A 26,751-nucleotide genomic window follows, 5' to 3' on the forward strand; every position below is an offset into this window, starting at 1 on the left:
GCAGCCGACCCTGGCCGCGGATCCTCACCTGCCCCGGGCTCCGGCCTGCGAGCAGGGCAATGGCCAGGTCCGGGTGCTTAGTGGCTTTTCGGGTGGTAGAAGGGGACCCGGGATCAGGAGGGTGAAGGAGGCATTTGTTGCGCTGGACTTTGCAGCAGTGTAGGTAGTGTTTCCTGTAGTAAATTCCCAGCACGAATCAGCCTTTCCATTGTGTTATTTATTTTGAGCTAGGGTCGTTGATAGGAGGTTCCTCCGACTGTGAGAAACTTGAGGACCAATGAGTTGTGTATTTAGTGATGAAACTTCTTGTCGAGAGAGGACGCTTAAGCTTGGGCGGGAGTTAGTATTCTTATGCTGCCTTTTAATAAAGAATGCCCTTTTGAGATGCTTTGCCCTAAGTGATTGTTCCTTGCTTCTGTCTGTGTCTTAAGATCGTGTTGATGCAGTGAGTGTCTAGAGATAGTAAACTCCCAGGGTTCAAAAAAACTTTTTTTTTCAGGTTCACTTTTTAATCAGGTTGCAGATTTTTCTTCCTAAGTGATTAATTGAGATGTTTAGGAACGTTTATGTTGCTGTGTTTTAAAATGTTGCATTACATTTTTAAAAAGCCTGTTTAAATATGCAGACAGTAATGGTTGCTTTTTATGTGAATTTAATAGTTGTTGCCATTGCTGTTTATTCATTTATCCAGGGGCAGGTTATCTAGCGTGCGCAGACACACACGTACACCCACACGAATGAAAGGGACAGGTTTCCTTCATGAGGAAATTCTAAACAGACTGAGACATCGTTTTGGTCATTAGCACCATGCTGCCTGTTAAGGGTGAAAAGACCGAAAAATGAGTCCAAAGTAAAAACATGATAGGCACAGTGAGGCATACAAAGTGAGGGGTGGGAGAGACTGCGTTCTCTTGAGTGGTTACGAAAGTCTTTCTAGGCTGAGCAAATAGCTCAAGCAGAGGAGATGTGTGCAGGGAACCAGGAGCTGTTTAACTTAAGAGTAAAAGTGGGCTCAGGGCATGATATGTGCAGTGATGGTTACCGGAGACAAGTAGGTTCCAAGTGCTACTGCAGGTGCTAGAGAGCCGTTGAAGGCTTTACTGTGGTCAGACTATCCGTTTAGATGGCTCTTCTGATAGTAACATGTAGTAGGTTAGACGTCAGGGAAACAAAATTTAACAGGCCAGAAGGGAGAAGTGACAGAGGAGTAGGCTAGAGAAAGAGGGGCTGAAGAACTGAATGGGGACGTACTTAGGCGCTAGGAACTAAAGTGGGTGTGACTTGATTGGTTAGTTGGAGAGGGGAGTGGGAGAGAAAATAGGAATCCAGAATGCCTGACTCCCAGGTTTCTGGCTATGGTAAGTTAGTTGTTCACTGAGATGGAGGTGATAGAAGCATCGTGGATGAGAGATAATTTCAGGTTTCACATATTTCCCTCTTTGTTAAAAACCATAGTCCATACTTGGTTTTTAGAAGACTGCCAGTGGAGAGAGATGTGGATAGGATCTGTCAGATTGTGCACGACTTTCTCTTTTCTGATGAATATCTTCTCCTGAGTGAATTTTTGCTAACTGCCACTACTTTTACCATACTGGTATAGCAGAATATTGCTATGATTTTTTTCTTTTTAGTTTTAAAATTATTGATATTCAGATATATTTACATAAAGTTCATCCTTTGATGTGGTGTTCAATTGCATATATTCACTATGTTATACAACAGTCACAATTCCGGCACATTTCAACGCCCTGAGGAGAAAGCCTGTACCTGTTAGCAGGCCCAACTTGTCCCTCTTCCATCCCTTCAGAATCACTGCTTTGCCTTCAGTCTCTGTGAATGTGTGTTCTGGATGTTTCATGTAAATACAGTCATATACTGTGTGATCTTCTGTGTATAGTTTAACTTACATTTTCAAGGTTCATCCATACTTAGCATATTAACTGTTTAATTCCTCTTTATGGCTGAAAAACATTCTATCATGTATTCATGCCTCTTTTATGTCACTCGATGGACAAATGTTAATGGGCTACTATTTTTTAGCTATTATAAATAATGCTGCTATGTATACAAGTTTTTGATATGCATATTTTTTTTATTCACTTGGGTATTATTACCTAGGAGTGGAATTACTGGGTCCTATCTGTTAGCCTTTTGAGGAACTGCTAGATTGTTTTCTCTGGGGTGACAGCATTGTATAGCAGTTTATGAGGGTTCCAATTTTCCACATCCTTTCTAATGCTTGTGGTTTTCTGCTGTTGTTGTTACTGTTATTTTTTGTTTTTTTGAAACAGGGTTTTGCTATGTAGTTCAGGCTGGCCTTGACCTCACTGTGTGGCCCCTGCTGACCTGGAACTTGCAGTGATCCTTCTTCTCAGCCTCCCAGGTGCTGGGATTACAGCTGTGCAGCATCATGTTGTTATTTACTTACTGATTTGTCTATTTCTGTGGTACATGGGGATTGAGCCCAGGGAGCTCAGTCTCAGCTAACACTGAGCTACAGCTACATCCATCCAACCCCCATCCCCCTTTTAAAAAAATTTTTAAGAGTCTCACTCAGTACCTGGCCTAGAATTGAAATTTTAATCCTTAACCTTCAGCCTCTCTCAGTGCTGGGATTAAAGGTGTGTACCACTACATCTGCTTGTTCTTATTTTTATACAGCCACCCTGGGGAATGTTCTCTGGTATCTTATGACTTTGATTTGCTTTTCCCTGATAACTAATGATGTTGAACACCTTTACATGTACTTATTTGATATTTGTGTATATCTTCTTTGGAGAAATGGCTATTCATTTTGTTTGCAGCTCATTAAAAAATAGGTTGTTTTAGTCATAAGCCTTTATATGTTCAGGTACTAGACTCATCAAATAGCTGATTTGAAAATATTTTCTCTCATTCTGTGTTTTCTTTTTATTTTATGCTATCTTTTGAAGCACAAAGTTTTAAATTTTGATTAACTCCAACTTATTTATTTTTTCTTTGTTAGTTTATACTTTTTTGTCATAGCTAATAAACCATAGCTTAAAACAAGGTCACTAAGATTTACACTTCTGTTTCCAAGAGTTTTAGCTTTTACACTGAGATCTTTGATCCTTTTAAAATTAATTTTTATATATGGTATAAAGTATGAGTTCAGATTCATTCTTTGTGATGTAGATATTGACTTATCCTACAATGCTATGGTGAACAGAGTGTTCTTTTCACATTTGTCTTCCTACTGTTTAATATAATCGGCTATATATTGAAGAGCTTATTTGTGTATTATCATTTCTGGTCAGTAATGTCTATCCTTATGTTATTACCACATTGTCTTTTAAAATTTTCCCACATTGTATTGATAATTATAGTTTTGTGGTATGCTTTGAAATAGGGAAATATGAGTCTGCCAACATTTTTCTTTACCAATATTGTTATGGATGTTTGGAGTCCCTTGCATTTCTATATAAATTTTATGACCAGCTTGTCTATTTCTGTAAAAAGGATATTGGTCTTTTTTCAGCAAATATTTGTATTTGTTAGTATATTCCAAGGATGTTGGAATTTTAGTAGAGTTTGCATTGAAATCTGTAGATCAATTTGAGTAATATTAGTTTCTTGACAACATTGTCTTCTAGCCTATTGACACAGGGTGTTTTTCTGTTATTTAGAACTTCCTTAATTTTCAAAAGTCTTTTGTAGTTTTTAGTATAAGATTCTTTTGATAAATTTATTCCTGGTGTGTGTGTGTGTGTGTGTGTGTGTGTGTGTGTGTAGACAGGATCTCTTTGTACCTCAGGCTGGTCTGGAACTCACTTTGTAGTCTTGGCTGGCTTTGAGCTCAAGATCTTCCTGCCTCAGCCTTCCAAATGCTGGGATTACAGTCACATGCCACCATATCTGGCATATTTTACTCTTTTTGGTGTTACTTTCATTTTTAGGTTGAGCATTGCTATTGGATAAAAATGAGATTGACTTTTCTGTATTGATTTGTATCCTGCAACATTGCTAAACTTGTTCATTAGGGTTTTTTTTGTGGGTTCTTTAGGATTTTCTGTATACAAGATTGTGTCATCTTCAAATTGTGATAGTTGTACTTCTTCCTTTCCAATCTAGATATCTTTTATTTCTTTTCTTGCCTAACTGGCCTGACCGGAACTTCTAGTGCACTGTTGAATAAATGTGGATGCCTTTGTTCCTGATGATAGGGGGAAGCTTTCCTTCTTTCACCTGTAAGTATGTTAGCTGCAGGTTTTGCACAGGTACTCCTGGTCTGGTTGACCAGTTCCCTTTAATCCCAGTTTGTTGAATGCTTGATCATGAAAGGATGATAGAATTTGTCACTTTCTTCTTTACTGTTTGTGGAGGTAGTCATGTGCTCTTTTGTTTTTTTCTTCATTCTATTTTATGGGATACTACACTGATTTATTTTTGTATGTTAAACCATAACCTTGAATTCTTGGGATTAAATCTTACTTAGTTGTGGTGCATAAACCTTTTTGCTTGCTGCTAGATTCACTTTGCTAGTATTTTGTTGAATGTTTTTACATTTATAGTCATAAAATACATTGGTGTATACTTTTCTTTTTTGTGATGTATTTTGTGGCTTTTTATCAGGGTAAATGCTACCCTTATAGAATAAATTAGGAAGCGTTCCCCAATGATAATGTTAGTTTTTCTTTAAAATTGTGGTGAAAACATCTGGTTCTGCACTCTTTGTTGGAAGTTTTTGACTTTTATTTACTTGTTATAAGTCAGATTTTCTGTTTCTGAGTTAGTTTTGTTAGCTTGTGTGTTTTTATGAATTTATCCATTTTTTAGGTTTAATTTGTGGTCATACAGTTGTTTATAATATTATTTTATGATCTTTATTTCTATGAATTTGTTAGTAATGTTCCTTTAACTGATTTTAATAATGAGTTTTTTAAAATTTTCTGGTTGCCTAAATGTGTGCCCATTTTGTTATTATTTTTTTCTTTTTGATTTGGTTGTTGATCTTTAAAAAAAACTACTGTATATCTAAAATGTATCAATAAACTCAATGAGGAAAAAAAAGAAAAGAAAAGAAAAGAAAGAAAAAAGTAGGAGAAAAACTCTAAGCTCTGGAAAAAAGAAACCCAATAAAAAAAAGATTAAAAAAAACGAAAACAACTAACATTTAGGGCCAGGGATATATATATAGCTCAGTGGCCCTGTGCCTGCCTGACAAGTGCAAGGTCCTGAGTTTGATTCTTAGTACAAACAACTAACATGGTTTTATTGATTTTTCTCTTATCATTTTTTTATTCACTAAATTTTTTATGTCATTTTCTCGTACCTTATACACTACTGTAACTGTATCCTATAAGTATTGATATGCTGCATTTTTATTTTCAATCTTTAATATTTTCTAACTTTGTGATTTCTTCTTTGGCCTACTAGTTATTCATGAGATTATTATTTATTTTCACATATTTGTGAATTTTCCAGATTTCTTTTTGTTACCGTTTTCTAATTTTTATTCATTATGGTCAAGGAAGATACTTTGTATAATTTCAGCTTTAAAACTTTTTGAGGCTGGGCATGGTGGCACATGCCTGTAATCCCAGCACTTGGGAAGCTGAGGCAGGAGGATCACTGTGAGTTCGAGACCAGCCTGGGCTACATAGGTCAGTCTCAACTACCTGGTCTCAAAAAACCAAACCAAACCAAACCAAACCAAACCAAAACAAACAAACAAAAAAAACTTTTTGAGATTCATTTTATAGCTCAATATATGGTTCTGTTCTGAAGAATATTACATGCATACACTTGAATGTGATTTTTTGCTGTTGTTAAGTGGTAAATTTTGTTGATATGTTAGCTCTAGTTAGATTATAGTGTTCATGTTTTTTTCTTGCTGATCTGCTGTCTAGTCCTTTGAATTATTGAAAGTGAGAGCTTCAAATCTCCAACTATTGTTGAATTGTCTGTTTTCCCCTTTAATTGTATCAGGTTTCATTTTGTGATTTTACTTGTATCTTGTGTCTTGTGGTAGGTAAAATATGTGTACAATTGTAACAACAACTCCTCCCCACTCCCTTCCCCTCCCCCTCCCCCCTTCCTCCTCCTCCTCTTCCTCCTCCTCCAATATGTTTACAATTATAACCACTACACCCACCCTCTTCTTGCTGTGTAGTTCAGGCTAGCCTCCTAGGATCCTCTTACCTTTGCCTCCTAAATGCTGAGATTGCAAGCATGGGCACACCTTGCTACAGTTGTTACTTTTTTTGTTTGTTTTTTTTTGTGTTTTTTGAGACAGGGTCTCACTGTATAGGTGAGACTGACCTGGAACTCACTATGTAGCCCAGGCTGGTCTTGAACTCACTAGGATCCTTCTGCCTCAGCCTCCCGAGTGCTGGGATTACAGGTGTGCACCACCCAGCTGGGCCCAGTTGTTACTTTTTAAAGATTAAGGAGACATGTGTTATTATGTAATGTCTTCATTTGTTTGTAATAACAATGTTTGTCTTAGAGTCTATTTTGTCTGATATTAGTATAGCCACTCCAGCAGTCTTTTGATTATTGTTGCATAGGATCTCTTTTTCTATCCTTTTACTACCAACACATGTATGTCTTTAAAGCTTGTGTTGTCGGAGGCACACAATTGGGTCACTTTTTCCCATTTTGTTAGTCTGCCATTTAATTGGAATGCTTAATTCAAAAATGCAGATAGATAATTTAATTAACAATATGCCTTGTTCTGCAGGGTTGGTGGGCTCTGTTGGTATTTTAGAACCTGGCATCATTTTTTTTTTTTTTTTTGTACTAGGTACCATTTTAGTCTGTCTCTCTTTTCCTTAAAATCTGGTCCCAAGAAAGGATGACAAGTTGAAATAGCATTTTCCTATCTTAAATCAAATATTGGTTTCCTTTCAGCGTTCTCCTCACACCTTTTTGATCTGAGTTGTTGACTTTGGGAATGACTGCCTTCTTCCTCACATCAACAAATACCATAGCAGAACCCTTTCCCTAGAACATAGAGTTTCCTATTTGGGCCTCTCCAAGACATCCAAATGGGTTTGTTCAGTAAACCACTGTCATAAAACCTAGAGTTGGAATCAAAGATTTGTGAGTTATCATGATAGTGGTAATTAAGAAATGAAAACAGCTAAGATTAAAAAAAATGTTTTAAAAATGTCTGGAAAATAATGGTTAATAAATACAGAATTAGTGAATGGGTGGATACTTGAATGAATATTAATAGCTCCTCATGTTAATTATTTCATTTTGCTGATCCTTTTAGATCTTGTTCAGACTGAATTCTGAGTTCTTTTTAGACTGATTCAAAATAAAGCTCTTTGATCCCTTTTGAAAGGGAGATTTAAAACAAAATGATGTAAGCAAATTACAAAGCATGCTAGAATTTTTGCATCAAATAGCTTATGAATAATGAATGCACCAGTCCCTTTTTGGAACTCTTCCATGGTTTATAATTGATTATAGGAAAAAATAATTTAATTTTTAGCATGACTAACACGTAAAGGAGAAGTTATTTTCAAGTATAATATCTTTAAGAGGTGTACCTTTACATTACGATCAGATATTCTCAGGATCTGAACATGGAAATTGTCTGCCTGTCTGCTTTTTTTTTTTCTTTTTTGTAGTCCTGGGGATTGAACCCAGGGCCTTTGCACTGAGCAGCACCACTCCTCCCCTTTAAATTTTTGAGACAAGGTCTTGCTGAATTGCCCAAGTTGGCCTGCCAATTTGTAATCCTGCTTCAGCCTCCCATGTGCTGGGGTTACAGGGCTTGTACCTCCATACCTGGGTCAGTAATGTGCATCTTTTGTGTTGAATAAGTTAGCTGAAATAAGATGCTTAGAGAATATGTAAGCTGTGAGGAGAACTTCTTCTCTCCAATACTGTATATAAAATTGCTCTTTTTTTTTTGGTACTGGGAATTGAATTCTGGACCTTGAGCTTGCAAGGCAGGTGGTGGAATCACTGAGCTAAATCCCCAGCCCAAATTGCTCTTTTTCCTAGAGGCAAAAATCAGTATTTTTATTATTGCTTGACTGATGTCACTGAAGTAATGTAAGGAGAGACAGGAGGGATCAGGGTAAAGGGACAGTTTTTAGAAGTATAACTACATTTATTTGATACAGGTTATTGAACTATAGATAACAACTTGGAAGGAGTACATACAGAGATTACAGAGTTAAAAGATGTTTGGAGAAGAAAATAACTATTAAAAGATAGATTTTTTTTTTCCTTTACAGAAAAGGACAAGGAAAGGTAGACTTGTTATAGAGGTTTTGGATTGGGAAAAAACCTGATTCATACTCAGGTTGTTTTTCAAAGGGTACCCCATATCCCACCGCGCCTTCAGTTAAAACCCCAACTTTTGAAATCATAGAGCACCTGAAGCAGTGTCTTTGGCTTTTCATTTCTTACTCTCATCTTGAAAAGCTCTGAGGCATCTCCATGGGACTGCAGTGTGACAGTCCCTGTGTTTCACCATACTGCTGTTCCTCATGGCCTGGTGATGGTAGTTGAAAGTTGCCAGAAAATGTCCTCAGTTGCCTTCTGTTTGGTGTTCGTCTGAGAAGGTTTTTAATAGAGTTGATCCTATACACTTGAATCAACACTTTCTGTCAAGAATGCATATTTAGGGATTTAATTTTCTTTGTCTTGAAGGTTGTGGCAGCACTGCCTGAAGAGATGAGACCAGGCCCGAATCCCTCTGGTTTATCATGGGAATTGGTGATGGGGGCAGCTGTTGTTGGTTTTTTTGCTGTTCTCTTATTTTTATGGAGAAGTTTTCGATCAGTAAGTAACCACCGTATACTAAGGGAATGTTCATTCTGTCTCTTAAAAATATTTTAAAAAATTAAATTCTGTCTTTAGATTGAACAGATAATAAGAGAAACACATTCGTTATTTAAGGAAACAGGTTGTAGTTTTGTGGGTTGTTCATACTAATGTGTGGACGCTAGAAACAATAGAGTCAGAGGAATTTTTTTGGCGCACTTTAAAGAATTTCTTTGTAGAAAGTATTCTGTATCAATACTAAAACACTACTTTAATTCTCCTTCTTCCTTCGCTTTTTCTTCCTCCTCTCCACCTTCTTTGGGAAGTCTGTGTTTGTTTTAACACATATCTGTGTGTGTGTCACCCGACGTGGAGTCAGAAGCATTGTCATTACCTTCTCCTTTCATCCCTCTGCCTCCCTGTATTGGGTGTAACCCTGTCCTGGAGCCTGTGTTGATTATTCCTTTTCCTTTAAAAAATGGCTTGGAGTAATAACATAGGCTCTAATTTTCCTTGGCATCATGACATACGTCATATTTTTAGCTTTTTTATTTATTTTATGTTAAGACTCATCCATGTTTTATTTATTTTTGTGGTACTTGAGATTGAACCTGTGGCCTTATACATACTAGACAAGAGCTGTGCTGCTAAGCTATATCCCCACCCCTCATCCATATACTTTTTTGTACCGGAGATCGAACTCCAGTCCTTGTGCCTGAGAGGCAGATGGCCGAACCACTGAGCTAAATCCCTGGCTCACTCATCCATATTTTTTTTTTCTTTTTTGGTACCAGGGATTGAACTCGGGTCCTTGCGCTTGTGAGGCAGGCCACTGAACTGCTGAGCTAAATCCCTGGCCCCACTCATCCATATTTTTAAATGAGGTTATAACTTTTTCCGTTTTGATTGCTCTAGAATACAATTATAAGAATAGACTGTAGTTTATTCACAGATTTTATGGTCTTGGACACGTGGATTGTTTTTAAACGTTTTCTGTTACAAATAGCATTACTGTATATATTGCACCCTGCCCAGCAAGAAATTTCTTCTCATTTTCTTTGTAATATTTATTTATTTAGTGGTACTGAGGATCAAACTCAAGACCTTGTGCTTGTGAGGCAGGTACAGTGCAACTAAGCTAAATCCCCAGAACCCCTACCAGCTTTTTTGATTGATAGTCAGTGTCTTTTATCCTTGGCATTTCTAGGCTTTCCATAGTCTCTACTTAATGTATACTATGTTTTGTATACATTTTTTGATGCATTCTAATTTAATACTCCTTTCACTATTGAGCGTAATCAGTCTATGTATAATTATCGGTGTATTGAACTACTTTCTTATAGATTAGCTTATTAATTTGTTCCATTTTTTGTGTTTTTTAAATTCTTTTCATATTGATAAGTAAATCTTTTTCCTAGAGAGACAGTAACCTTAGCACACTTTCATCTATTGGAGTCCTTTTACTTTTCTGGTCTACATCATGTTACAGCGATCCTTCTGCTTCAGCCTCCTGAGTAGCTGAGATTACAGGAGCATGCCACTGTGCCCTGCTCTTGAGTGTGTTTGAATTAAGTCCTACTGGAGTGGCAGTTTATTCAGCTACAAATAAGCTAAGTCTAAAGTTCTCTCCTTAGTTTCCTTAGTTTAAAATCTTGCTGTTTTTTCATTTTGACTCTGGTGTCACTAATGTGTGATTCTTACTCATTTTTAAGTGATTTTTTTTTTTTTTTTTTTTTAAATGATACTGGAAGTTGGACCCAAGGCCTTCACAGTGAGCTGTATCCTCTGCCCTTTTTATAGTATTCAGAATTGAGACAGTCCTGCTCAGCTGCCGGGGCTGGGTTTGAATGTGCTGGGATTACAGTTGTGCACTACCATGCCTGGCCTTTCTTCTTCATTTAAATTTTTTTTTTCCTTTTTGGGGCTACTGGTTTTTAGGTTTGGGTCCATCTGCTCACTTCCATATTTTATTTTTTAATTTCTTTATGGATTTTGATTACTTTTGATCTGATGCTTCAGTTCCCTAATTTCCTTTTCATGTACATCCATTCTACTGTCTTCTCTTAAATTTTCTGTTACTATTTATCTCAATACATAGTTTGTAGTGATTTAAGTCCTCTTTTGTCTTTTCTATTTGGTTATGTTACCTCAGCTCCAAAGCTGATCCTTTTACAATGGATCTACCCTCCTTTATTATTTGAGAGAAAACTTAAGAGAAGAAAAGATTTGATTTATGGTTTCTTTAGTCAGCTCAGATCTGTAGCCGTAGGGTAACATTTCTCAGGCTTTTATTTTGGCTATTAGGGGATATGGTAAGAGGGGCTTCTTGAGATAGTTTGTTTTAGGGCCAAATATGTTTAGGAAACTGGATTAAATAAAATTCAACATGTATCTTTATATCTTTACCCTAACTTCAGAGTCTTTAATATGGTCACGTATAATGTGACTCCTCATTACATGTAGGGAATGTAGCATTTTCTTTATTGGAAATAGAACATTTTTGGCTGACTGGTATTCATAGTAAGGCAAGTAGAAATCTGTTGTTATTTTTAAGTTGGGAATAGAAGTTTAATAAATTAGATTTACTTGAATGTATTTATTTTAATGTAATATTTGTTAAAAATGTGTTTCAGGTTAGAAGCCGGTGTTATGTGGGTAAGCTGATTTTTCTATTTTATCTCATTGTACATAATTTAAAAACTTGTAATCTATTTATGAGATATATATCATTGTTTCTTCCAGGGAGAGAAAAACACCTTGCTATAAAACTTTCTAAACTAATTGAAGAAAAATGCAAACTACTTGAAAAAGTTAGCCTTGTTCAAAAAGAGGTAAGATATTATTGAAAATATCATTCATATTAGAGTTAGGGAACTTTGTACTCCTCAATGTAGCTTCTTCTATGTAAATTTGTTATTAATGCTTTGTAGAGTTTTCAAGTTCTTTGCTCAACTTCAGTGCTTAACTCTGACATTAGTCACTGTGGTAGGTGTATGGTATTTTCTCACTGGTTTCAATTTGTGTTACCTCAGCCAATGAAGTCAAGAGTGTTTCTTTATGTTTTGATGTTCTTTTTTGTGAAGTTGCCATCTTAAATTATTTTCATATTTTTGAAGGTATACTTTGTCCTTTTATTATATAGGATTTTTTCAGTATTTCTAGTCTAAGGAAATTTTTGCCTCCCTCAGTGCAGTGATGCATGCCTGTAATCCCAGCTACTTTGGAAGCTGAGGCAAGAGGGTTGAAAATGCAGAGCCAGTCTGGGCTACACAAGAGTCTGTCTCAAAAAAAGAAAAAGGTAAAGGACAGCTAGATGTGGTGGCTCACACCTGTAATCCCAGCAGTGGGGAGGCCAAGGCAGAAGGATTGTTGTGAATTTGAGGTTAACTGGGGCTACATAGTGAGTTCAAGGTCAGTCTGAAGTACATAGCCGGATCCCAGACTCAAAACAAAATAAGACAAGACAAAATGGCTGGAATGTAGTTCATTGATCTACCAAGATTGCATGAGGCCTTAGGTTCAATTCGCAGTCCATGGACTCTAGTATATTCTTCTGTTTATGTCCTTTAAAAACCTTGTTTATGTTTTTGTAAAATCTCTTGTTCTTTTGTACATTTTTTGTTTTGGTTTTTTGAGACAGGGTCTCACTATGTAGTTGAGACTGACCTGGAACTCACTATGTAGCCCAGGCTGGTCTTGAACTCACAACAATCCTCCTGCCTCAGCCTCCTGAGTGCTGGGATTACAGGTGTGCGCCACCACGCCCAGCTTGTACATTTTTTGTGTTGCAGTTTTGCACATCTTAGTTGTATTTTTTTTTTTATTCATTAAGTTTATTGGTACATTTTAGGTATCCAATACGATGACAGTTATCATTGGGAATTTGTACTGTTACATAATATATCTTTTTCTTATGTTTTTCCCCATTCCTCTGCCCTCCCTTCAAACCCTCTGCCCCTCCCTATTTATAAAGACTTTGTTTCTGTTTTTTTTTCTCTTTTCTCATATTTATTCCTTTCCCTTCTTTCCTTTTCCCCACCCCTCCCACTTTCCCATCCCTTTCCCCTTTGGACCTTTTCTTCCTATTTCACATTATCTGTTACACATTTTGATCCTCATTTACACTTTCGGTTTCTCGCACCATAGGAAACTATTCAATATTTACACATGTGTGTCCTATTTAATTTCACTTAAAGAGTATGGCCCCAGTATGCATCCATTTAGCTGTAAATGTCTGTAGTTTCTCATTCTTTATGGCTGAGTAGTACTTATTTTATAAAAACAAAACAAAACAAAAAAACCCACATCTTTATCTAGTCATCAGTTGATGGGTAGTTGGGCTGTTTCCAAGTTTTAGCTATTACAAACTGTGCTGCTATAAGCATGAGTGTGCATATATCGCTGTGGTATGAGTCTTTTAATTCTTTTGGGAAGATACCCAGCAGGGGAATAGTTGGGTCAAATGGACCTCTAATCCTACTTTTTTGAGGTATCTTCATGCTGATTCCCACAGGTGTTTCCTTTTTATTGGGATATAGTTACATAGTATACAATTCACCCATTTGAAGAGTGTGAATGAGTGGAAGTATATCCACAGAGTTGTACATCCATGAAAATGATCAACTTTTGAAAATTTTATTATCCTCCAAAGAAGCTGTAGACCCTTAGTTAATGGCCTTCACTCAGTTTGTCCACTTTCCAATCTGTAGATGATCTACATTCTATTTCTAGAGATTTGGCTTTTCAGTGGAACAAGTGGAAAGAGGCCGTCTTTCCTCTGATATGTGTTTTTCGCTACTTTGTCAAAGATCAGATAACTTACTGTGCCTGGGGTTGTTTCTTCATCTTCTGTTGCACTGACCCACATATCTCTTATCTGATAATAGCTATTTTAATAGGCACAAGATGGTATTGCAGTGTAGTTTAAATTTGTATTTCTCTGATGATGTTGATCATGCTTTCATATTTCGCTTGGCTATTTTTATATCAACTTTGGAATGTTTGTTCATGTCCTTTCCCTATTTTTTAAATTGGTTTGTAAGTTTTCTTACTATTGAGTTTTATGAATATTCTGAAATCAGGGATGTTATCCACTTATCTGATATTGAAGAGATTATCGTTTTCCCATTGTGGGGTTTCTTTTGGTGCTCTTTTTGAAATGTAGTTGATTGTATATGTTTAGTTATTTCTGGGCTCACTGTTCTGTTCCACTGATCTACGTGTCTGTTATTATGCCAACCACATTATTTTTCAGTGCCATAGCTTTGTAATACAATTTTAACCTCTTATCAGTTTACCTGGAGTGTCACTCAGGCAGCCGTTTGTTATGTACTGACTGTCCTAAGTGTGGTTGAGCAGGTGTCATTTCACCCTCTCTATTCTTCTGTTTGTTTGTTTGTTTGTTTTTTGGTACCAGGGATCGAACTCTGGTCCTTGTGCTTGTGAGGCAGATGCTGGAACCACTGAGCTAAATCCCCGGCCCTTCACCTAATCCATTCTTGTTTGTACAGGATACACTTGTACATTTGTGTATTTGCTTTATCTTGACTATTTTTTGTCACTGACATACATGTTTTATTAGTGACCCATGACAGTTTTACTTAATGGGGTTTAGACAAGCCAGGCTTGGATACACCTGTGAAGCTAGCAGTCATTGCTCCTTGGCACATAGCTCCATCTCCTCAGTCTTTGCTTCCATCTTCAAAGCTCCTTTGCTCCTAACTTTGGTCTCCTTGTCCCCTCACCCCTCTCTTTTTTAGAGAAGGTCTCACTGTGTATCCCAGGCTGTCCTCTAATTTATGATTCTACTGTCCCAGTTTCCCAAGTGCTGAGACTATAGGTGTGCCCCACCATCATCATGCCTGGTTTATTTTATTTATTAATTATTATTATTTTTTTGAGGCAGGGTCTCACTCTGTAGTTGAGACTGACCTGGAACTCACTATGTAGCCCAGGCTGGCCTTCAACTCACAGTGATCCTCCTGCCTCAGCCTCCTGAGTAGCTGGGATTACAGGCGTGCGCCACCACACCCGGCTGCTGGTTTTGGCTTTTTTAAAAATTATTTTTTTTGGGCACATTTTAGATATACATAATGATAACACTTATCGTTGGGAATTTGTACCTGTACATATCTTGCCTCTTCTTTTGCCCATTGCCCTCTTTTCTCTCACTTCAACCGCACTTCCCCTCCTTATGTACAAAAGCTTTGTTTCCCTCTTTTTGCTTTGTCCCCTTTTACTTTTCCCCTCCCCTCTCCCTTGTTCCCTTCTCATTTGGACATTTTCTTCCCATTTCCCAATATTTATTACACATTTTAGCCCTTACTTGCACTTTTGGTTTCTCATATCAGAGAAACATTGTGGTATTTAAACATTTGTGTCTGATTTTTTTTTTCACTTAAGAACATAGTCTCAATGTGCATGCATATAGCTAGATGTGTCTCAAGTTTATCCTTTATGGCAGTGTAGTACTCCATTGTATAAAAAACCCTACATCATCTTTATCCATTTATCAATTGATGGGCATTTGGACTATTTCCAAGATTTAGCTATTACAGGGCCAGGGAGTTAGCTCAGTGCTTCTGGCACCTGCTTCACAGGTGCAAGGACTGGAGTTCGATCCCCGGTACCCAAAAAAGCAAAACAAAACAAAACAAGATTTAGCAATTACAAACTGTGCAGCTATAAACATGGGTATGCATATTTTGCTGTTGGCTTTGAGCTCTCTTTCAAAGGAGAAAAATTAGCTGGGTATAGTGGTGCATGTCTATAATCCCAGCACTTGGGAAGCTGAGACTTGAGGATTGCTGTGAGTTCAAGGTCATCCAGAACTACATAGTGAGAACCTGTCTCAAAAAGCACATACAATTTTTTTTTCCTCCTTGTACTGTGGTTTGAATGCAGGGCTCCGAGTATGCTAGGCACATGCTCTACTAATGAGCTACATAAATCCTTAACCATACTGCCTCCCTTTGGTAAGGTTTCTTGGGATTATACTGGGCTCTTCAGAATAATCCTGGATATTCTCCCTATTGCAGGATCCTTAACTTAATCATACCTGGAAATTTTGAGGAGTAGGACATAGACATTTCGGGAGAAGTTATTGTTCAGCCAAGCACAGGGCTGTATCCTAAAGCCTCAGCTACTGGGCTTACCCTACTCAACAATTCCTGAACCCCCCTTTTTTTTTTTTTTTTTCAATCTCAGCTTCTAGTTCTGAAACATTTGTCAGCCTTTATTTTGGAGGGGGAGAAGAAATGTGAAATGCTGGGTTTGCTTCTGGAAATTCTCTCCTTTCTGATAAATTCTGTGTTTTATGGTTCTCTGAGGCCTGAAGATAGATCATATTTTTGATATTTTTATTCATTTCTTCTTGTTCCTAGCAGGCAAGTTTATTCAAAAAACAACCAAGCCTTTTTAGGCACTTTTTCTTTGAAGTCTTCAAGTGCCTTCAACATTCTGTATTTTTCATACATAATGATGATTTTGTTTTTGGTTGTTCTCTATCTTTTAAAGACTTTATATTCCCTACTTTATTTGTTGTATAATATGAATTAAAAGTGAAGTTTTCTGGCCAGGGACACAAACCTGTAATCTTTGCACTCCGTGAGATCGAGGCTTGGAGAATTACAAGTTTGAGGCCAGCTTGGGCAATTTAATTTAACAAGACCCTGTCTCAAAATAAAAAATTTAAGAAAAGGGGAGGGCTGTAGATGTAGGTAAGTGTGAATGTCCTGAGTTCAGTCCCCAGAATTGCATCCCCAAATGAGAAATTCTGATGGCCAGTTATTGTAAATTTCTTTTTTTTTTTTTGGTTTTTTGAGACAGGGTCTCACTATGTAGTTGAGAATGACCTGGAACTCACTATGTAGTTTAGGCTGGTCTCGATGCACAGTGATCCTCCTGCCTCAGTCTCCCGAGTGCTGGATTACAGGCGTGCACCACCACGCCTGGAGTAAATTTCTCTTAATGAGTAGACATAGAGAAGTTTACTTATACAAAAATATACCTTTTGAGTGTGTGTGTGTGTGTGTGTGTGTGTGTGTGTGTGTGGTACTGGGATTGAACTCGGTGCCTTCACATTGAACTATACCCCCAGCCCTTCTTTATTTTGAGACAGTGTGTTGCTGAATTTCCCAGGCTGGGCTCATATTCCCTTCCCATCCTTATGCTTCAGTTTCCCGGAGTGCTGGAATTATAGCCATGTGCCACCATGTCTGGCTTCAAAAAATATACTTTTAAATAAATATTTGAATACTCTTTAGTATAAACTTTCTCTTAGACTTTTCACTTCCTTTTAAGTAAAGAATGTTCATATGAGTTGTCGTTCTGTTTTCTAAGAAGACTTTGGACAGCTTTCTTAGTCTTAGGGTGTTGTCAAAGCTAGTGAATTGTGATGTATTGGCTGTCCTGGCTTTGTTTGTAATAGTGGTCAGTGATGAATGTAAAGGTAAGTAAATCCAAGGAAAATTAACATACAGGTGGAGGTAGATTCTGTGTGCTCTTTAGGTGGCAACCTAGATGAAATTTGGAATAAAATTTGTAGTTTTTACTTCTGCATTGCCTTGTTTCAGTATGAAGCTTTAGAATCTTCTTTAAAGGATGCCAGCTTTGAGAAGGAGTCAACAGAAGCACAAAGTCTGGAGGTAAAACACTGTGGTGTAACTTAAAAATCTGGGAAAAAGTTTTGATTAAGTGTCATAAACTTTAAGAAGAGCGTGTCTTTCAAAATATTTCAAAGAAGTGTGCAGTGCTGTCTAAAAAGCTTTTGCTGCATTCTATGATATAAATACTCCCGCCATGATCATTTTCAGGCTACCTACATGATGTCCCTGAATGAGAAATTTGGAAGAGATATACACAGGTGACTTTCCTACACTAGGTGTGACTAGCTAATTATAAAGAAATATGTTAATTTGTAGTGTAGCTCAAGTTAGATTAGTTAAGACTATTTAGAGGTGGAATTGTTGTAAAAAGAAGAGTAGTGGCAAAGGATGCCTGTTCTTGGCATGGTGGCACACACCTGTAATCCCAACACTTGGAGGCTGAGGCAGGAGGATTGCCTCAATTTTGAGGCCAGCCTGGGCTACATTGTGAGTTCAAGACCAGCCTGAACCACATAGCGAGACCTCAAAAATAAAAAAGGAAGACACCTGCACTTGCTAGTTAAACTGGAGAGTAGATCTTTACCCTTGTACCTTTGGTGTATATGTTTATTCCCAGTTGGGAATTCTCAGTGACTTGTCTGTAAGCAGAAAGTCTATGTGTCATGATTCAGAATTTCCTTATAGTCCAAAGGAAGTTATAAATTGGATTCCAAATAAATTTCTTAATCTTTCTTCAATTGTTACTTCTAAGTGACCTCAAGAACTTATTAAAGTTATTATATTTCATTGTTGAACTTTCATTCTAAGTTTTGTCCCAGTAGAATTTATTAGTTTGGTAAATACAAAAAAATTTAGAAGGCATTTGGCATACTGACAGAAAAGAGCAAAATCAGGGTATCACAGATTTATTTACTCAAGCTTGGTGGTGTTACGCATGAAGTACATCAGTTTGCTTTCTTTTTTTTTTTTTTGGTACTGGGGATTGAACTTGGGACCTTGCCCTTGTGAAGCAGGAGGCAGAACCACTGAGCTAAATCCCCAGCTCCTCAGTTTGCTTTCGATGTAATGAATTTGTCTAGCAACAAAATTAGTTTTTTTTAAATTTTATTTTATTTTTTGAGACAGGGTCTTACTACGTAGTTGAGACTGACCTGGAACTCACTGTGTAACAAAATTAGTTTTTAGCTGAATTGAATGTTTTGGAAAATTTTCTCTAACTTTAAAATCTTCTTTTTAGGAATAGAAATATAATTGAATATAAACTACAAGGTGATACAATTTTTAGAAAGTTTGATGTTTGAATCTGTACATAAAAACCAAGCCATCTGGGAGACTGAGGGCAAGGGGAGGTGGCCAGGGAAGGGAAATAAGAAGAATAAATATGTGCCATGTACAGGAACCCGATCACCTTGATCGTTGTAAACACTGTGTGTAACACACACAAGATAAGATGATAATATCAGTGGGAACGAAAATGGGGAAAGGGGTTTTAGAAGAGGAGGGAGTAAAGGAGGTGGGAAGGTGACTAAAAACAGAATCAAGCTGCATTATGTACATGTACCCTCTCCCCAAGATGATAGTAAACTGCATGTATTCAAACATGTACTAATTTAAGAAAAACCTTCAAAACAAACCAACAGAGTAATTTAGATTCAAGTCAGAGAATTCCTATGATATAGTCAGATTTGAGGAAATTTTTGTAAACACATTTTTTAATTACTGTACTATCTTTTGGTTTATTATTTTTTTAAACAAGTTTGATGAAGGATCGCAAATATCTAAGGTATGTTTATTATAGTAATCCATTTGGAGTAATCCAGTAACTAATCATTTTAAATCACAAAGATTCTATGAAATGTGTCATAATTCAATGGGGACTTTTACCATGAAGCAATCTTAATTGGTTTTTAATTTATTTTTTTGTTTTTATATGCAATTAGATTAATTTATCATATTTTCCTTAACATGCTTTTTAACATGCTTTAGAATGGGAGCTGGCAAACTGCTTAGTGGATTTTCTGCCTTTTTTTGTAAATAAAACTTTATTGGAACATAGCCATGTTTATTCATTTAGGTATTAACTTTGTTGTTCATAACAATGACAGTCAAATATGATAGAAACTATATGGCCCTGAAGACCACAATATTTACTTTCTGACTCCTTACAGAAGTTTGCTGACCACTGCTAGCATTGCTATTATTTTACTATTATAAAAGTGAGCAAATATACAAATATACATACATTTGATTCTATCCATCTGATGTACCCTAACCACAAATTCCCATGTCTGTCATAAGTTTGCTTTCTGTTTTAGGAAACCTGTGAAAAGCTGGAGAGGAACAATTCTAAGCTTGAAGATGAAATACTCTTTCTTGAAAAAGAACTAAATGATGAGAAATCTAAACATTCTGAACAAGATGAATTGGTAAGGCTTTTGTATTTGAGAAGAATATAAAGGAAAGAAAGTTTTGAGTTTTAAAGATAAATATGATGTTGGTTAAAATATTACATGTACTGTGAAAAACAGTGAAAAGACTATTAGTTATAAAGTAGAAAACAAAATTTTCCAGATCCACTGTTTACTTCCTAGATGTTACCCAAAGTTTCATGCGTATTCTTTTTTTTATTTCTGAGACAGGGTCTCAATGTGTAGTTCAGATGGCATTGAACTCACAGTAATCCTCTTGCATCAGTGTCTTGTGTGCCACCATGCCTGACTCTCACACACATTCTTCAAGACATTTCTATATGTGCTGTCGAAGTAACTCAAATAATTTAAATTAAATCATCACATACATTTTAAATTATATATAGCAAGCATTATAACTTTATTTTAAAATCTGGTTTAAGGAACATCTTGATGTGTGAGATTATTTAATAAGATGTGATATTGGTGGACTTGAACTTGTGTGTTATGAAATATCAAAGTTGAGATGAGGTAGTTGTATAACTTTGATATAAAATCCTTTGCAGCATATGGTAAATTAACTGACAGGTTGATTTGAGCACTCACTTATGGAACAAGAGTGTTAGCTGAGCAGTATATTATATTTATATATATAATGGTATGGTGAATTTTTGCTTATTGATTGATACTGTCTTTCTAGATGGCTGATGTTGCAGAAAAGATACAGACCCTAGAAGATGAATCAAAATCTCTCAAATCCCAAGTAGCTGAAGTAAGTTGAATTAGTCTATTGGGGCTGTTGCTTTTGAAAATTATTTAATTTTATTTTTATTATTAAGGAATAAGATACTGTATTAGGGTTTGAGATATAGATCTTAGGTTTTTTTATGTGAAGTACTTCAGAAAAGTTATTTTTCACTGGATAAATATTTATTGTTATTGTTAAATACTGAACAGTATTAGAGGTGTGTGCCACTTAACAATAGACAAACCCCTTGGAGTTTTAACTTTTAATCATGGAGACATATAATAAATAGTTAACAAAATTTGTTGCACAGTAGAAGTTACTGAGAGGTTAAATTATTTGTCTGAGCTCACTCGGCACATTGATGGCAGAGTTAGCAGTAGGTCATCTGTATTCTATAAAAGGCTGCCTTTGTTATCAATATTGGCACATATTTGTCTTTGTTTAAATTACATGTTTTAGGGAAAATGTGAAGATGAGTGTTTGTTAGATTAGTTATTATAAACTATAGTTATATATATTTTTTTAACTTAGGCCAAAACAACCTTCAAAATATTTCAAATCAATGAAGAACGACTTAAGGGAGCAAAAAAAGATGCTTTGAGTGAAAATTCCCAACTTCAGGAAAGTCAAAAACAGGTTTGTATTCTGTAGAGACTCTTCAGTTTGTGAATGTATAATTATAGGCATTCTGGCCACACTCATGGCTAATCCCTGTTAGGGACAAGAGTGGGCTTTTTTTTTTTTCTAACAGCATTGTTTATTAGTGGTTGTAACCAATCAGGGCTAGGAGTTAGACTAGGAAGAGTCAGGAAGTTCTTTTTTTTTTTCAGCTTTAATTGAGTTTATTGGTACATTTTAGGGATATAGTACAGTTACATTCATTGTTGGGATCTTGTACCTCCACATGACAAGTCTTGATTCTCATTTTTTCCCCTTACCCCTGCCCTCCCTTCACCCCCTCCTCCCCTCCCCATCTACAAATACTAAATTTCCATCTTTTCATTATCTCATATTTTTTTCTTTTCCCTTATTACCCTTCCCCTACTCATCCCACCTTCCCTACACCTTTAGCTCCTTTCTTCCCTTTTCGAAATGTCGGTAATCTTATTAGGATCTTATGTATTATTGCAGATTATTCACACCAGAGAAACTATTCAGTATTTACACATGTGTGACTTATTTATTTCACTTAGAAGCATATCTTCAATATGTATCCATTTTCCTATGAATGAATCTATTTTCTCGTTCTTTATGGCTGAGTAATATTCCATTTTATAGAAAAACCACATCTTCTTTATCCAGTTTCCAACAGATGGGCAAATGGGCTGTTTCCAAGATTTAGCTATTGCAAACTGTGCCGCTATAAACATGGGTGCACATACTTCTCTGTGATATGATTCTTTTAGTTCTTTTGGAAAGATACCCAGCAGAGGGATGGCTGGGTCAAATGGAACCTCCAGTCCAAGCTCTTTGAGATATCTCCATATTGATTTCCATAGTGGTTGCACCAGTCTGCACTCCCACCAACTAGGAAGTTCTTAAATGTATTATTTTAAACCAATAAAAAATCTCAAATCACTTCTCATCACAGTAACTAGCCCATTCAAGAAAACCACTGTAGTCCTTAAGAACTAGTGCAATATTCTAGCAGGTAGCTACTGCCCCCTTTTAGAATATACAGGGGTTTTTTTTTTTTTTTTTTTGCTCCCTGTAGCAAAAGCAGACTAGCAATTTAAAACCTCACCCTGCTACATCCTATTCAAAGATTAGGTTATGGTTTAAATAGATTTTCTTTTCTTTTTTTCTTCAGTTTTAGTTTTTTATTACTGCATATTTGTAGTATGTAGTGATTACATTCCTTGTGGGGAGGTTTTACATGTGTATAACACATCTTTTTTTTTGAATTTTTTTTTTTAATTAAAGATTGCAAAGTTACATGATAAGAAATGAAGATACTAAATAAAAACTTCAAATATACATATTATGACAGCAAAAAAAGGATATGAAATAAGAATTTATATAACAGACTAATCGAAATACATTAGTTTGATATGATCTTCAAACATTATATTCTTTCTCATTTTCTTATAATATTTTTGAAATAATGTAATTATAAATAAAATAAAGTTACATATTATAGTTGAGAAACTGTCCTCATAGTTTTATGATTTATAAACTCCTTGGTTTAATTAATTGATAAATATCATATACTTGTTGATTGTACCACTTAAATTTTCTAACAAAACTTCCCACAGAAAAAATATACTTGAAATCCAAATATATTTGAAATCCAAAAGCAACTAAAAAAATTCACATTTTTAAGATCAGATTTTTCTGTTTCTATTTTATTATATCCCATACTTATTTTTATATTTTTATAAGCATAATGATAGAATTTAACACCAATAGATATGTCATATTCTTCTCAAACAAATGACTATGAAGTCAGGCATGTAATTTAAAGAAATCATAAGGTTGCCAGAGAAACTATCAATATGTCAAATGTGCATAATCCTACCACATTCATGCCCATGTTTCTCATTTAATAGTGCACACATATATGTAAAAACATATCCCCCACACATATACACAATGCATATTTTCTACAATACAATATATACTTAGGTATAATAAAATAGTGCAGTGATGTCTGGAATGTTGGTGATTTGTATAATTTGAGAATAAACACATACTATCTTTGAAGGAGACAAAGAATTTGTAATATGTATCAGTTACTAAATGATATTCATGATTAAGTATAGTTATATTAAAATTTACTTAAAAATTAATATCATCAGTAGAAAATAAGTACAAAGATATATTGATAACATAACAACATTTATCTTAACAAATTTCCAACTGAACAAGCTGTAATGACAGAAAAGGAAGTTTGTAGAAAGCAGAGATGAAAGAGGAAAATGACAGATGGGCCTTAATACTTTTCATACTACTCATATATACAGATTTCACAAATTCTCAAATAAAAAAGTGAAGACAATGAGAACCAAAATAACTCATCAATTTGGTAGACCAACATATAGAGACAAGATTTAATGGAACAATTCAAGAGGAAGAGATAACAAATAATTTATTTTTAATTGATTATGTCAGAAAGTATATATGATTATTTTCCCCCTCTTCTTTTTTCCTTTTTCTTTTTCTTCCTCTGATGCTGGGGATTAAACTCAGCACATTGTTCTGGCTAGGCAGGTGCAGCACTATTGAGCTAAATCTCAGGCTTTACATTTCATATTTTTAAAATTTATCAATACATAACACATCTTAATTCTTTTTTCATCCCCTTCTCCTTCGTCCCCTCCCCGCACCCTCGAGTGTGTAGGCTTTTCCTGGAAAGCACGTTAGCAGGACAATACCCCTTGCATACTTTGATTTCTGTTCATATAGGATATAAATGTGTATATCTCTGGTACCTTCTTTCTCTAGGAATGCAGTAACCCAGGGTATTTAGCATTTTGGTGATCATAGCAAGTAGTATTTAGCACCATCTCCTCATCAGACTGAAGGAAGTGTAGAGAATACCAGTGAGTTACTGAAGTTATCAATCTGGAGCATAAAGGTAGAAGAAATTTGGTGGCAGATCAGATGAGGATTTAGCTTTTATTCTTTTCCTCCCTCGCATATGTAGACACTCCCATGCATCTACATACTTTTCCCTTTCTGTTTTCCCAATAAAATTACAATTTTTCAGTGGGAAAGTTTTGCATTGATTATATAATGATTCTGCTTATATTACTCAGTTTGAGCCACGTGATTTCCTGATATCTTCTTTTAGCCAGAGTCTTGTCTTTAGTTAGTAATTGTTACCTGTAATATGTATCTGTAATTCATCTGTGCATTCTCTTTGAGAGATATAATTGTTTTATTCATGCATTCAAATCCTTTGATTAATAGGTTAATTTCATTGTTTTTGTTTAAAGCAGTTCTTGGGGCCATCCATCCTCTGGGTCCAATATGAATTTGTTTTATAGGTTGTTAGGTCTTTGTTGTCCTCAGATTTTACTTCACTCTCATCCTCAGGATTCCACTGTCTTTCTCTTGGGATGGAGCTCTTATTTCTTTATTCCAATTTTAGTATATGTGCTGCCGAAGTGAGCATAAATGAAATTTTGTTATTTGTTTATTTTTTTTGGTATGGGGGTCAAACTCAGGACCTTGCGCTTGCAAGGGTCTTATTTCTCGTGTTTAAGATTTTCTCTTTTTTGGTTAATTCTTTTGATTAGCTTTATGAAGAAGTACAAGAGGTAATTTTTTTTAGAACACACATGCTTAAAAGTACCTTGTTTTTCTCTCATACTTACTTATATTTTGGTTGGATATCAGCTGGGTTGGATACTATTAGGTTTGGAACCACTCCCCCCAACAACATTTTGGCATTATTGTTCTATTGTCTTCATTTTTCAATATTAGTTTTGAGAAATTAGATGCTGTGCAGATTATAGAACTTTTTGTGTTATCCTTTTCTTCCCTGGAATCTTTTAATATCTTTTAATTGTTTTCATTTCCTTGAAATTACACAATGATGTGCCTGGTGTGTGTCTTTTTACACTGGGTTGGGCACTTTCAGTCTGGAAACTCCTCTTAATTCAGTTCTGGGAGATGAACTTGACTGATTCCATACTTTGAGGGAGATAGTTTATATAATTGCTTGAAAATGTTTTTTAATCTCTTTGGAACTGTTCATGTTTTTCTTTAATAGTTTTCACTTTTAAGAATTTTTTGCTTTTATTATGACTTATTTATTTATTTTTGTTTCATGGATGCAGTGTTTTATCTTGCTGAAGAGTGTTTTTGAAGTTTTTTTTTGGTACTGGGATCGAACTTGGGTCCTTGCACTTGCGAGGCAGGTGGCAGAACCTCTGAGCTAAATTGCTGGCCCTGTTTTGTTTTGTTTTTTAATTCCCTGAGTTAACTTGTTTCCTTTGAGTTCCTTTACTTTCTGTTTTGGCCTATGTCTTTTTTTTTATTGTTGTTAAACAACATTTATCGAACACTTATGATGTGGCATGTAATATCCCATGTTCTTTACAATACATTAATTTTGACAGCAGGCAGATTGATAATATTCTCATTCTTATTTTATACATTAGGTGAGTTAAGTCACAGAAAGATTTTATAAACAGCCGAGGGACCCCAGCTCGTAAGCAGTAGACCTGGGATATAAATCCAGACAACTTCTTTTCCAGCTTCCCTTCTCTCCATTCCCAAACCCCACTACTTCCCGAGATGGTTGGTCCCTCCACCTACACTTTTTTTTTAATGTGTATTCATATGTTTGTACCACGTAATGATTACATCCTCTGTAGGGAATTGGTTGGTACATGTACATAACATATTTCAGTCCCCCCATTGCCTTGGGCTATGTCTTGTCTAAAAAATTTTCTTTTCAGGTACTTGGTGATTCATGGCTTATGTTTATTTAATCGTAGTTGGCAGTTTGCGTATGTTACTTGTGAGCTGTTTTGTAGAATAATCTTGCTGGGGTGTTTCTAGTAAGAGGATCACTAGCTTTTGGTATCTGAAGACCATTTTCACTGCGATGAATTTTCCTCAGTTCCCTTTAGGGAGATGGAAGCCCAATTGCTAACAATTTCTTGCAGCTTAGTGAGGTAAGGAGTGCTAGTGTTACTTACTATTCAGTAAGTCAGCTGTTACTTAATACCTTTATACTTTCAATGTGTTACTGCCACATTCACATGTGCCAAATGTCCTAGAGTCTCATCAGGTTCCATATTTCTAAAGAGTAGCTGTGTTTTTGACAGTATGTTTAAGTATGTTTGTGTGAAAGAGAGAATGATTGAGAGATAATAAGAATGTGTGCATATGTATTGTTGAAAGAACATAAGAGTCTTTTTAACTGCTTTTTAGACTTTTTAGCCAGTGACCCTTTTTTCATTTTTGCTCTTCCCTTAGTACTTGTGCCTTAAAATCATGAGACTTGCTGGGTTGTGTCAGATTGATACACATCTTTCTCTTTCCACTTTCTACTTACACACTTATCTTTTGCCTCATCTTCTATCCCTATTCCTTGTGAAGTCTGTGCCTTTTTAAGCTTTCTTTTCTGTCATCTTACTAGGTAGTAGGAAAGAGTGGTGGTAAACCCCCGGGTTAAATTCCCCATGCTATACTCAAAATTGGCCTCTTTTCTAGTTTGAAAAAAATTTCAGCTAGGTCATCTAGGTTGTCTTAATTCTTGGCTTTCCTTTTTTTTTTTTTTTTTTTT

The 26,751-nt window shown here is 35.8% G+C and overlaps 1 protein-coding gene across 5 annotated transcripts in view; it reads left to right on the forward strand.

Moving 5' to 3' along the window:
- Positions 1–26,751, forward strand: part of Mia2 (MIA SH3 domain ER export factor 2) — a 96,932-nt gene that overhangs the window by 27,982 nt on the left and 42,199 nt on the right. For 3 of the 5 annotated variants that reach the window (XM_010632632.3, XM_010632634.3, XM_010632636.3), the window contains 8 exons: positions 8,635–8,766; positions 11,382–11,403; positions 11,491–11,579; positions 17,322–17,393; positions 19,111–19,137; positions 19,670–19,780; positions 20,463–20,534; positions 21,042–21,146. In XM_010632632.3, the coding sequence (XP_010630934.1) occupies positions 8,635–8,766; positions 11,382–11,403; positions 11,491–11,579; positions 17,322–17,393; positions 19,111–19,137; positions 19,670–19,780; positions 20,463–20,534; positions 21,042–21,146 (630 nt within the window). The remainder of the gene's footprint in view (positions 1–8,634; positions 8,767–11,381; positions 11,404–11,490; positions 11,580–17,321; positions 17,394–19,110; positions 19,138–19,669; positions 19,781–20,462; positions 20,535–21,041; positions 21,147–26,751) is intronic. The other 2 variants (XM_010632633.3, XM_010632635.3) reach the window with 1 other exon arrangement.

This window comes from Fukomys damarensis, unplaced genomic scaffold (genome assembly GCF_012274545.1).
Source record: "Fukomys damarensis isolate Sample0158 unplaced genomic scaffold, DMR_v1.0_HiC HiC_scaffold_17, whole genome shotgun sequence".
NCBI lineage: Eukaryota > Metazoa > Chordata > Mammalia > Rodentia > Bathyergidae > Fukomys > Fukomys damarensis.